This window comes from Mastomys coucha, unplaced genomic scaffold (assembly GCF_008632895.1).
Source record: "Mastomys coucha isolate ucsf_1 unplaced genomic scaffold, UCSF_Mcou_1 pScaffold20, whole genome shotgun sequence".
Lineage (NCBI taxonomy): Eukaryota > Metazoa > Chordata > Mammalia > Rodentia > Muridae > Mastomys > Mastomys coucha.
The window spans coordinates 142,472,934-142,485,535 of record NW_022196903.1 but is presented as its reverse complement, the minus strand read 5'-3'; the positions used below and the strand labels follow the sequence as shown (position 1 = coordinate 142,485,535).

At 47.3% G+C, this 12,602-nt stretch overlaps 1 protein-coding gene across 2 annotated transcripts in view; it reads left to right on the top strand.

Moving 5' to 3' along the window:
* Nucleotides 1-641: 641 nt before the first annotated feature.
* The window catches only part of Tmtc1 (transmembrane O-mannosyltransferase targeting cadherins 1), a 208,883-nt gene continuing 196,922 nt past the window's right edge, over nucleotides 642-12,602 (top strand). Inside the window, exon 1 of one of the 2 annotated variants that reach the window (XM_031383952.1) lies at nucleotides 642-1,121. In XM_031383952.1, coding sequence (XP_031239812.1) covers nucleotides 823-1,121 — 299 coding nt within the window. In that variant the 5' untranslated portion in view covers nucleotides 642-822. Of the gene's footprint in view, nucleotides 1,122-3,272; nucleotides 3,341-12,602 lie in introns of those variants that run through there. The other variant, XM_031383953.1, reaches the window with a different exon arrangement.

The window sequence follows — 12,602 nt, the reverse complement described above, 5'->3', positions numbered from 1 at the left end:
AGAAAGGCAGACAGAAGTAATGTTCTCAGCGCCTCCCTCATTGCTTAAGAATTTAAGGGAAAAACAAAAGGAAGAGCTTCCCGTACGGAAAAAGAAAAAAAAAAAAATCAAACCCGGGGCTTATAATAAGCAGCAGCAGAAACAGAGAAACCGGCAAGGAGGCAGTCCACAGCCAGGGATGCACCCCTGGGCTTTGGGAAAGGGACTGCTGCGCGCGTTGCGTTCCTAGAACTGGGACTAGCACGAAGGAAGACTTCAAAACCTGCGGGCGCTGGAGCTTGTTCCCTGTCGGTCCTGCTTGTTTCCAATCGCTCAAACCTCCAGGGAGAGAGGTGTCCGGGTGCAGACTGAGTACTTGACAGGCCTGCCGACTCACGGCGGGGAGGCGGCGGAGACCTGTCCCTCCGCAGCTGAGACGGGCTGGGGACAGGTCTGGAAAAGCAGCTGGGCGTACCCGGTGGGACCCTGGGTGGCCGCGTGTCACCCTCAAGCGCTATAGCGAACCGCTCCACCTGCGCGCTCTAGCCGTCTCGGACGCAGCACCAGCGGGTAGAGGCCAGGTGTTGGAGACCTCAGGTCCCAGGATCCGGGAGGCGGAGGCGCGCAAGCGGGCATGCGCAGAGTGGGCGGAGGCGGCGGCGATGGCCCGGGGAGGCGGGGGGATCGCTGTTTATTTGCAGCTGGGCCACAGCGGCGGCAGAGCACCAGGCGCCCGGGCGGGGACAGTGGGCGCGCGATGCCGGAGTCAAGCAGGCCGCCGCGCGCCCGGGTCCCGGCCGGGGAGGATGCGCGCCGCGCGGGAGCGGCTGTGCGGGCGGTGCAATGCTGGTGACCCGCGGGGACCGCGGCGGCGGGGAGCGCGCGCCCTCGCGGCGCCCGCGCTGCGGGCTGGTTCCAGCTGGGGCCGTGGCGCTGTTGGCTGGGGCCAGCTGCCTTTGCTACGGCCGCTCGCTGCGGGGAGAGTTTGTGCACGACGATGTGTGGGCGATCGTGAACAACCCCGACGTGCGGCCCGGGGCCCCGCTGCGCTGGGCCATCTTCGCTAACGACTTCTGGGGCAAGGGCCTGGCGGACAGCACCAGCCACAAGTCCTATCGGCCACTGTGCGTGCTGTCCTTCAGGTGAGCCTGTGCGTCCTGGGGTCTAGACACCTGTCCCCGAAGAAGGGATGGCACTGCGGGGGCACTTCTGACAGGTCCCTCAATACCTCCTCTAGGTTGTTCTCCCCTTTCAGCTATGTTCTCCTGGTTTTACCCCTGGTCTTCTAGTCATCAGCCAGATCCTCCTGGATTTATCTCGTGTTCTGGCTGCTCAGCCTGGTCATCTAGGTTCTACGCTTGCTCCTCTGTCCTGCTCCATTCTCCAGTCTCTGCCCCAAGTCCTCTGGGCTCTATGCTTGGCGCCCCTGATTCGATCTTAAGTGTTCTCTACTAGGCTCTGGGTCCTCCAGGGTCTGTCCCAGGCCCTCCCGACTTTAGCAGCGCAGCCCCAGATTTTCTCTGAACGAGGTTCTCTCCGCTTTGCCCAGAGACCTCGTCGCTCTGGCTGAGCTCTCCCGGACTCTGATCCCATTGCTCCAGGCTCAGTCCTGAATCCACCTGGCTCTGCTCTGGTCCTTAACTGGGACAGCTTCAGGTTCTGCCTCTGCTCCTGCAGCACTACACATCGTTTTCTTCTGGCTGTTTCGGGTTCTCTCCGCGCTACTCAGGGAGATCTCTGCTCTGTCCCGTGTCCTCCCAGCTAAACCTAGGTTCTCCCGCGCTTCCTGGCTGCGGAGTTGGGACCGAGTTCTCCCTGCTACGTTCCCGGGGCTTCAGGGATGGCAGACGTGACTTCTCACTGGAGCTTTTCCTACCCGCGATTAGCGGGTTCCAGAGGGTGGCGATGCTCCAAGTTGTCAAGCTTCTCCAGGGAGGTTGTACTGCTGGGCAGATGAGGAGTAAAGGGGACCGGATCAGGTGACCTAAGATGCTCCTGGAGCTGCTAGGCTGTAGTTGTTCCGGGCAGGAGCTGGGAAGAGGGGTCAGGCACCCTACTCTGAGCACCGGCTCTGAGTACTGGGTCGCCTATAGCCTCCCTAACCGGAGCGTCTCCAGCCCGAGCCTCTGTATCCTAGGTGAGGTGCTGCACCCAGCCTCCGGGACCCACACTGAGAACGCGCAAGGTGGAGGGGAGCAGAGAGCCCCTTCCCCAGCTCCGGAACCATGACTCAGCATTTCTGGTGTGAAGTAATGGATCCGGACCGAGAGTACGCATTTGTAGGGTGGTGTATCTGCTTGAATCCTGGGGGAAAGGACTAGTTGGAACCTAACAGCTGAGCTCCATTCAGTGCAACTTGGCTCCGCGTTTGAGCTGGCGTGCGTGCAGGACACAGCAGCCCACAGGGGATTAGCTCCGTATTAACTAGTTTTCAGATCTTTGTCATAGGAGCCATAGTTTATGGCACTGATCTCTGGGGACAGCTGGCAAAATAACAGTTAGCGTGAGCCTTCAGGCCCAGGGCTTTGGAGAGAAAAAGGAAACCTACAGTTGGCTATCAAATAAACAAATGTTTTAAAGAGGGCGAGAAAATAACAGTCTGACTCCCAAGGAGATGCTTTATAAACATTTATCTTTGGAAAGTTGTGTTAGTTTTCATCCAAAGATAGCCTTAGCTGCAGAGTTTTACCTCCCTTTAAATTTCCCAAGTGCTTTTTTTTTTTAAATCATAAAACTAGGGACGCTTCTTTTTAACACTGGATGGACAACAGACGTTTTCATGGACTGGGTGAGGCTGTTGAAGGTGTATAAGCTCACTGCACTCGTATGCGGACTTTTTACAGCCCTGGAGCTTGCCCTGGTCCCTGGCCTAAACAATTTCCATTTAAAGCTCCAGGGTTGAATGCTTGCTGGAGGACGGACATAAGTGTAAGGTGCTGGCTGTCCAAGTGTTTTTAATAGTTCCTAATAGGAACTCTGCCAAGGCAGAGGAAGGGCTCTGTAGCAGCTCCACCTTTTATCACTAGCTTGACTTCATTGCCCCCACCCCCACCCTGGGGAGGGGGGTGGAGATAGTGAAGCGGGTGGGGGATGAACTGGGCTGGCAGAATAGGGGAAAGGAAGGATATGCAACCTCATTCTCTTGGTGCAGTTGTCTAAGACTGATACTCTTTGGTTTTGGGGTTTTGCTGTTATTTGGTTGTTTGGCTGGTTTGTTTGTTTCTTTCTCCCTTTCTTTCTGTTTTTCTTTCTTTCTTTCTTTCTTTCTTTTCCAACTTGTCACAGGCTAGGGTCATCTAGGAAGAGAGAAACTCAGTTGAGAAAATGATGCTCCCGTCAGATTGGTCAGATTGGTCTGTAGGTAAGCCTGTGTGTGTATTTTCTTGATTAATGACTGATGTGGGAGGGCCCAGCTCACTATGGGTAGTGTCATTCCGGGCTGAGCAAGCCAGTAAGCATGTTCCTCCATGTTGGTTCCTGCCTTGACTTCCCTAAATGATGGGACTGTGGTCCAGACATGTAAGGTAAATAAACCGTTTTCTCCCTAGATAGATTGTGTGTGTGTGTGTGTGTGTGTGTGTGTTGTGTTTATCACAGCAATTGGAAGCAAATAGAGACACAGAGAAATTTCTCTGTCTTTTTTTTTTTTTTTTTTTTTTTTTTTTAGTGGGCCAATTGAATTGTGATCTAGAGAGCACAGGGTGTGACTTGGAATAGTTACCTCATCTGGAAGAGAAGGCAATGCAGTCCCCTCTGCTCTTTTGGTCACTTTCAGTTAGAGTGTGTAAGTGAGGTGTGCCCCATGTTCTAGTGCAGCAGCAAGAAGTTCAAGGTCCTTGAAGACTTCAGACACTTTTAATAGTTTTATTCTTTTTCCTTCTCTCTCTCTTTCTCTCTCTCTCTCTCTCTCTCTCTCTCTCTTTCTTTCTCTCTCTTTCCCTTTTGTTGTTGTTTGTTTTTTGAGATATGCTCTCACTCCATAGCTCAGGCTGGCTTGGGATTTACCATGAAGTCCAGGCTAGCTTTTTACTGATCATAATCCTGCCTCAGCCTCCTAAGTGCTGAGATTACACATTCAGTGAGCTACCATGCCTAGTTAGATCTACATAATTTGAACCTTGGTATGAATCAAGCATTGGCCTACTGTCCTGGCTGGTTTTTATGTCAACTTGAAACAAGTTAGAGTCACTGTGAGGGAGATAAACTTCAATTGAGAAAAAGGCCTCCATAATACCAGGCTGTAGGCCAGCCTGAAGGGCATTTCCTTAATCAGTGATTGATGTGGGAATGTTCAGCCTATTGTGGCTGTTTGCTGGGTGCTAGGAAATTCACATTGATATAATCTATGAGATACCCCACCCTCTAACTCTGATCAGCTTTTGAATGTGTATTTTACTTATTTTGGTGTATATTTAGTTTTCTGCAGTTTTATGGCAGGAATTAATTTCTGAGATTCTACTACAGTCACAATGCCTAAAACACTTCCATCTTGTGGACCCTATACTTCTTCAGCGTGGCAATGAACCTAAGATCTAACACCTAATCAGTAAAACTCCCACTTGACCCGTGATGACCACTAATTCTCTACCTCTATAGTTTTATCATTTCAATGTTATATATCAAAATTGCTTAACATGTACTTTATTGAGATTGCTCCTCCTCTGTCTCTGTCTCTCTGTCTTTGCCTGCCTCCTTCTCTCTCTCTCTCTCTCTCTCTCTCTCTCTCTCTCTCTCTCAGCATTTCTCTGGAGCTTTATTCAGATGTTTGTGTGCAATGAAGAGTTAATTCCTTTACACTTCTGAGTGGTATTCTACTCTGTAGATGTCCCGTAGTTTATCCATTTTCTCTCATTTTTGTCCCTTACATTTTTGTTCTCATAGAACCCCAAATCAAAACGTAAAGCCTTTTCTTCCTTTAGAAAAAGTAAGCTCCTATCCTCGAGACATTGTGTCTCTACTGCATGGAGATGGTAACTCCCTTAAGAACAAACACAACTGGGCTGGAGAGATGGCTCAGCGGTCAAGAGCACTGACTGCTCTTCTAGAGGTCCTGAATTCAATTCCCCAGCTACCACATAGTGGCTCACAACCATCTGTAATGAGACCTGATGCCCTCTTCTGGTGTCTCTGAAGATAGCTACAGTGTACTCATATAAATAAAATAAACTAATAAACCTTTTTAAAAAAGAACAAACATAATCAAGTAACATAATTCTTTTGTCTGAACAAATGCTCTGTAGAAAGAATAACAGCTGAACCTGTTTAATAAACACCCTGATCATGTTTCTCACATAAAGGGTTAAGTTGACTGAGGAAAAGTTTACCAGATCATAATAGTTTCAAGGATCAGAGCAGGGAAACAAGGTGTAACAGGATTGCACTTTGTCACTTTAGCTACCTATATTGAGACTATTTCTAGAACCCCCTTTCCAGGGTGGCTCTGTATTAGGGCTGGCCCCAGGAGACATTTCTGAGGGGTCTGGATGTGAGAGTGGAGTGGCCATAATCAGACTGAGAAGGTTAGTGCAGGTTTTCAGGCTATGGGGTCTCTTGCAGATTGAACAGGAAGTGCTGACTACTCCTGGTGGTGACATCAGTAGCTCAGGTTACTGGCCTGCAGACTCCCTCAGCTCCTCCTCATTTGTTGAAGATGCCAGTGCAGGTGTGGGCAGCAAGAATGGAAGAGTCAGGCCTTCCACAGGTTCTCCTTGTCAAGATGGAGCCTCAGAGCCGTGAGAGACGTGGTATCTGTGGTGCTAGCTCATCAGCCCTCATGCCCGGTCTTCTCAAATGCTCGTGAGCAAGGACATGTAGGAATATTTTAGATGGAAGTAAAGGAGAAACAAAGCATGCTTCTCTTACTCTACAGACCTCACACTCTTTTGATTTTGCTTCTGTTTTTATCCTTAATTTCTTTTTTATTGGTGTTTATTCAGTGTACATAACCAAGGTCAGGGTCTTCACACAGACTGTTTTCACTCAAGTGTATTCTGTGTTGACACTGTATCCAGCCCATATCCTCCCCTTTGTCCTAGCTGCCCCTCTAGTTAGTCCTTTACCTCTTCTCCAGGCTCAACCTGCATGCCGTGTGTGTGTGTGTGTGTGTGTGTGTGTGTGTGTGTGTGTGTGTGTGTATTATATATCTCTATAAACTCCAAGTTCCACCTGTGAGAGAAAACATCTGATAGTTGACTTTTCTGGTCTGCAGTTGCATCCATTTTCCTGTGAAGGACATAATGTCATTCCCCACCCTGGTCACTACCTCTGAAATCAGGAGAGATGCATTAAGCTTCTCTGTAGATACTGAACTGACAGAATTGAAGGCCATAGTCCCCGTAATGCCCCTTGAAAATTGATTTGATTGATTTAAAAGGTACTTAGCGTTTTCATTTTATCCTCTTGGGAAGAAGTTCCTATGGAAATTTCCATTCAGTCAGTGAGTGGAACCTGCCTGAAGAACCTGTAGTCTTTGGCATTGAAGATGGGGAACCTAAGGCTAATTACAGGACCTTAAACTCATGGTTTTTCTTTCCATGTTTAGGCTATTAGATCATTGTTTGCTATAAAGTTTTACTGAACACTCCTGATACTAACATAAATCATAAGAGTGAAGTGGGTGGTTTAAATGTCAGAGCTAAAAAATAGAATATGTTAATATGTATGCTGTGGGGACCTGCAATGCTTTAATGCTTGATAATGACATATTTTTACCAGTAGTTTGCATCTTGTAGCCATAGCATTCTGCCAACTCTAAGAATGTGCAAGCATTAGTTATCATCACCTACACCCATGAACCGAGAAATGTTCATCTTGTGTCTACTCCTCCTCTTTGAGGTCTCATTGTCAGGCAGTCTGTCTCTGCAAGGGTGACAACTGCTGTCTGTCCTATTCTAGACAGTAAATGAAGATGGCCTGAGATGTTTGATTAAGGTACCCAGGGTATTCTGTGATAGAGACACAGGCAAGTAAAAAGGGAATTGTAGGCAGTAAAAACTCTAGGGGGGCAGGAGGGAAATTACTTTAGAGAACAAACAAACAAAAACACCCTGCCCTGAAGTCATGAGAGTGGAAGAGCTGGTCCAGCCCCTCTGTCTGCAGTACTTGGGAGAGCAGGCCCTGTACCTTGCCTGGGCTGCACAGTAGAGTTGACCCTGTTGAAGTGGGCTTGGGTGAGCTTGCCCCTGTGGCATGAGAGCAGGAGAGCTGGTTCTACCCCTGGCCAGCTGTGGCATTGGGTAAGCTAGCCAGGGCAGTGCTGGAGAGCTCACCCTGGTGGTGTGGGTGCAGGAGAGCTGGTGGGCTAACCAACTCAGCTACCACCTAGCCCCAAATCCAGGGCTTTGAGCTGGCCTACCCCTTCTATTAAGGGCTAAAGCATGTAAAAGACCTGGTCCTGCAGATCCAAAGCTCTAGCAGCTCCATGACACAAGACAGCAACAGTCTTAGATATCTTAGAGGAGTCCTAGTGAGAATCCAGTATTGATGGTGTAGCAGGAGCCAGAGGCCTCGAACCAGACCCATGGCTCATTGTAATGAACATTTGCAAGTGAAGATGTATTGACAAAAGGTATTCTGGGACACATTGTCACACATTATGGCACACATTATGGCACACCCAAGAAGTTTTTGTTTTTGTTTTTGTTTTTTTTTTTGAAGGAGAGGATGCAAGGGTAGAGGGCGAGTATGAAGGGACAGGGAGGTGAGTGGGATCGAGGTGCATGATGTGAAATACATAAAGAACCGATAAAAATAAATAAATAAATAAATAAACCCCCAAACTTTGAAATTTCTATACTACAAAAAATCTCTGGAGGTAGAGACTGTGATCATGTCTCAGGGTTAAGTTGAGACCTCAGTCTGGTTGTATAGGAAGCTAGGAACAGTACTAGATTGTGGGGGTTTTAACGTTTGTCCCCAAAGGAAATCAGGGAATGCCTTTAAAAGCAGTCTGTTTTTATCAACAAATATCCTTCTATTTTCCTTTGCAGCCACACTCTTATTTTTTCCAGATTTGAGTGTAGTCATTCCTCTTTATGAGGACTCAGGAATGTTTGCTCATGCCAAAGGAATGGTAGTGTGTCTCTCTCACTGATAAGACGTGGCTTCTGCCTGCAAAGTCATGGACTCCACCCAGCACCCTGGAGCCCTTGCTCCTTCACAGAGCAGACTGCTGCTGAGGGCCTCTACACTGGGCTATCTTCTTCTAGAAAGTCCTTCTAGAAAGCTGGGCAGGGCCAGCTTTCTCCATGCCTTCAGGTCTTCTCAGACACCACCTTGTCATAGAGGCATGCCCAGGATTCCTGATCTGCACAAGCTCCCCATTTGTTTCACTTTCACTTTCTTTTGCTGGTCTGTTAGTCACCTTTTCAGCACTGTGACAGAATATGTAAAATTAGTTTAAGGAAGGAAGAAAAGGAGGGAGGCAGGGAGGGAAGAGAGAGGGAGGGAGGTTATATTTTAGCTCACAGTTCTAGTGTATGATTGCCTGGCTCCCTGGTTTCTGGGCCTAGGTAAAGCAGAGCATCATCATGGCAGAAGGATATAACAGCGGAGTTGCTACCTCATGCAGCAGGAAGCATAGCATGAGACAGAGAGGAGCACGGGGCCACATGCAGGCCCCAAGAACCCCCTGCCCTGTGATCTATTTCTCCAGCTAGACTCCACCTCCCTATAACACTAGCAAATTACTAGTCCAACACTGGGCAGTCCCTGCTTAGGTCAGAGCCCTCATGGAATGAACACTTCTCATTCACCATTCATCCTTCCTCCCCCATGATACCTTTGGTTTGATCCACCTTTTGAAAGACTGCCCTTATCTAAACCCTTCACATCCCCACTGCTGACATCATTTTTGTTCCTGGTTTCAGTGTTCTGAGAACTGTCTATAACATGTAGAGCTTTGCTTGACTTGCAGAGCTGAAAAATTAAAGGTGGGGCTGTGCTCTACATGAGAAGCCTGCTTGGTTTCTGTCTTTAAAAAAATTGTGTGTGTGTGTGTCTGTCTGTCTGTCTGTCTCTGTCTGTCGGTGTGCATATATACTAGAGTGCAGAGCCTGTAGGGTTGTCAGATCTCCTTGGAGCTGCCTGATGGGAACCAAACTCAGGTCCTCTGGAAAAGCAGTGAGTGCTCTTAACCACCGAGTCCTCTCTCTAGCCCAGTTTTCTGTCTTAATTTACCTTTTCCCTTGCTCTCTCAAAGAGGAAAGTGGAGGAAGAAGAGGATTTCCTTGGATATTGCAGAGGATCCCTGAAGGTCCTGTGTACAACAGATCAAAGGAGGATTGTGTCTCCCAGTTAGAATGTGAAGAGAATGGCCATCTTTAGTCTGGCACCATTTACCCTTTCCCCCAGGATAGTACTGAAGCATGAATAGCTGCAGAATGCATGTCACAAGTTCAAGGCTGGGGGGAAAATCCAGAATGAGGTTCCATCCCCTTCTTCTTTTTGGGTGATTAAGATCCATTCATGCCAACGTCCTGCTTTCTACAAAGTAACCATATGGAAACATTGGGACCTCAAAGTCTTGTCAAATGTACTAGCCTGGACTATATCCTCCTTCACTTTAGCCCAGGCTATGACTTCCTTTGCTCCGATACAGCCATCTAGATTTGGTCTGGTTTTTGGCTTGGGTTACTTCAGAGAAACCTTCTTGGAATTTCTCAGTGTGAGGAATTTCATAGTCATGGTGGACTAATGGGTTCACCACACCTGAGGAGCAGGTGACTCAATGTACAGATGCTACAGATGGAGCTGGTGGTGCTAAAAATGTAATGATTAGGAAGCTGGGCTTTCAGCTGTATAATATCAGCTCTGTCTTTCACTTGAAGAGGGGGAAGGAACTTCAGAATGATTCAGTTCTGTGTCAATCAAATGGACCAAATAATGAAGCCCTAGTAAAACCCTGAGCCCCGATATTTCTAACACTTCCCTGGTAGATTTTGCCACCCTAGTGCCCTGAGCCAGGTGCATCTCAAGGCCTGGCAAATGTGTATTTAGGACTCTGCAGGCCTCCTGCCAGGCAAGGCTAGCTTCCCTTGGTCCTGAGTTTTGTTTTATCAAACTCCTATAGGATAGCAACTTCCTTAAAAATCCTTAAATGCAAGGTATTCTAGAGTATTGGAGAGAGATGGGGGAAGCATCCATTTTATAGCCAGCTGGTCAAAGTTTATGTGCTTTGGGGATAAACCCTCCAGCTCAGATATTTGAGTCAGAAGTCCCAGCAGGACTCTGCCTAGCCTAGGTTATTTGTTAACTGTGGATAGACCCTGTTAGAATTGCAGTGTGTTCGGGTGTGCTAGAAAACACACTGTTTCCAAAGAAAGTAAATGCAAAATTAACAGCTCAGTTACAACTGTAACAAAGATATGCGGCAAAATTAAAAGCTCAGTTACTACTGTAATGAAGGTATGTGGCATTGAGTTCTAGTTACTTGCTGAGTTTCTCTTGACAAGTTTTCTGAACGTGTTCTCTTGCCTGTGTGGTCACCAGTTCTCTCTCTCTCTCTCTCTCTCTCTCTCTCTCTCTCTCTCTCTCTCTCTCTCTCTCTCACACACACACACACACACACACACACACACATTGTCCTTTCCTCTAATGTCCTTCCCTTTAGTCTATCATTACTTGGAGTGCCAAGGAGACAGTAATGGTGGTTGGCACCTTTCCCAGGAGTAGCTTTCTTATAGTGAAGATGAGAGGACTGAGCTCCGTCCGTTCAGTTGCTGAAGTTGTTCCTTCAGATGAAGTAGTGATTTGTTGATTTGTCTCTAGAACTAGAGGTAATGCGGAAGAGATCTAGAATGATTGATGGCCTATGGGATTTGCCTTACAGGGAAATAAACTGAACCAGATGTTATCTATTGATTGAATGATCTAAGATGACCATGGAAACCATTCTCAAGCATTTGAGAGCCACTGGACAGCTGGAGGTGGGGAATGCCAGAGGCAGATGGGTGTGTTCAATGGGTCATGCTGAGCTGTGCACACCCAGGAAAGATATCAGAAATGACAAAAGAGTTGGGGTGGTAGCTCAGAAGATGGAATGCTTGTCTTGCAAGCATGAGGACCTGAGTTCAATCATCCAGAGCCCTTTTTTTTTTTTTTAAAAGGCCAGGCACAGTAACAATACTATGCTTATTAACCTGGTACTGGGGAGACAGAGACAGGCAGATCACTGAAGCTTGCTGACTGGAAAGCTTAGTCCATTTGGTGATCTGTCTCAAAATCAAGTTGGATAGCACCTGAGGAATGACAGAAGAGGTTCTTCTTCAAATGCACATGCACACAAATGTCTGCATACATGTGCACATGCACAAAAGAAATGATAAAGGGACTACATTTTCCCCCCTCTTTTCCTGGCTAAGTTTTTTTGTTTTTGTTTTTGTTTTTTTAGAATGTTTTCCACTGAGCACACTGACTTTTCTGCTGAGCTAGCTGGCCTTGTGTGCATTCTGTTAAACTTTGAGACCCATGTCTCATACCTCTGCTAATACCCTGCCTGGGTGCAGATCTCAGGCTTTACCCCAGATATGTTTTCAACTATCTTAAGATGGGATGGGAACAGGGAGTCATAGGTGAAGGTCGCACAAAGAAGTTTGGTGACCACTGATACCCCCTGAGGCCTATGTCTAGGAAGATAGAAATATCACATTGTCCTTGGTACAGTGTAGCTCAAATCTGAGGCATTCCCAGCTGTCTGTGCTCCTAACCTCTGCTCCACTACTGTTCTCCTGAGAGGGAAGAGTCAGGTAGCTTTGTTTTCACTGAGGCATTAGAGTGATGCCCTTGATGGGACAATACAGAGTGGAGAAGCTATGAGCTGGTTCCTTTCTGCAAGCTGACTGTGATCTACACGTGGTGGTGGAAGAGCTACCATGGAGAGGGGCTTTCAGATGTTAATGAAGGGATCCTTGGTTACATTAGTTTGAATGCCAAACATAGGAACATTCATGATAGGCAGCAGAAACAAATCTAATGCCAGAGGATTTGGAGTACACCAAGTTTATGGGTGTGGGCAGGCTCTCATGCTGAAGGAGCTGAGTGAAGTAGAGAGAGTAATCTAGAATGATGCCTGACCTATGTACTAGGGAAATCCCAGGGGTGTGTGTGTGTGTGTGTGTGTGAGAATGTGTGTCTCTAAGTGTGCATGTGTGTGAGAGAATATGTGTGTATGTATGTGTGTGTATGTGAGTGTGTGTATGTATGTGTGAGTATGTGTGTGTGAGAATGTGTGTGTATGTGTGTGAGTGTGTGTGTGCATGTGTGTATGTGTGTGAGAGAATGTGTGTGTGAATATGTATATGTGTGAGTGTGTGTGAGAATGTGTATGTGTATGAGAAAATGTGTGTGTGTATGTGTATGTGAGAGAGTATGCTGTGTGTTTGTGTGTATGTGTGTGAGAGTATATTGTGAGTGTGTAAATGTGTGTGATTGTGTATATGTGTGTGTTTATTAGTGTAAGAAAATGTGTGGGAGTATGCATCTGAGTGAGTGTGTGTGTGTGTGCCTGATTGCGTGTGTGAGAGTGAGTGTGTGAATGTGTGTGCACGTATGTGTGTATGTGAGTATGTATGTGTATGAGTAAGGTGGGGGAGGGCACAGGAGTAGACTGGAGCTACCACTGTGGA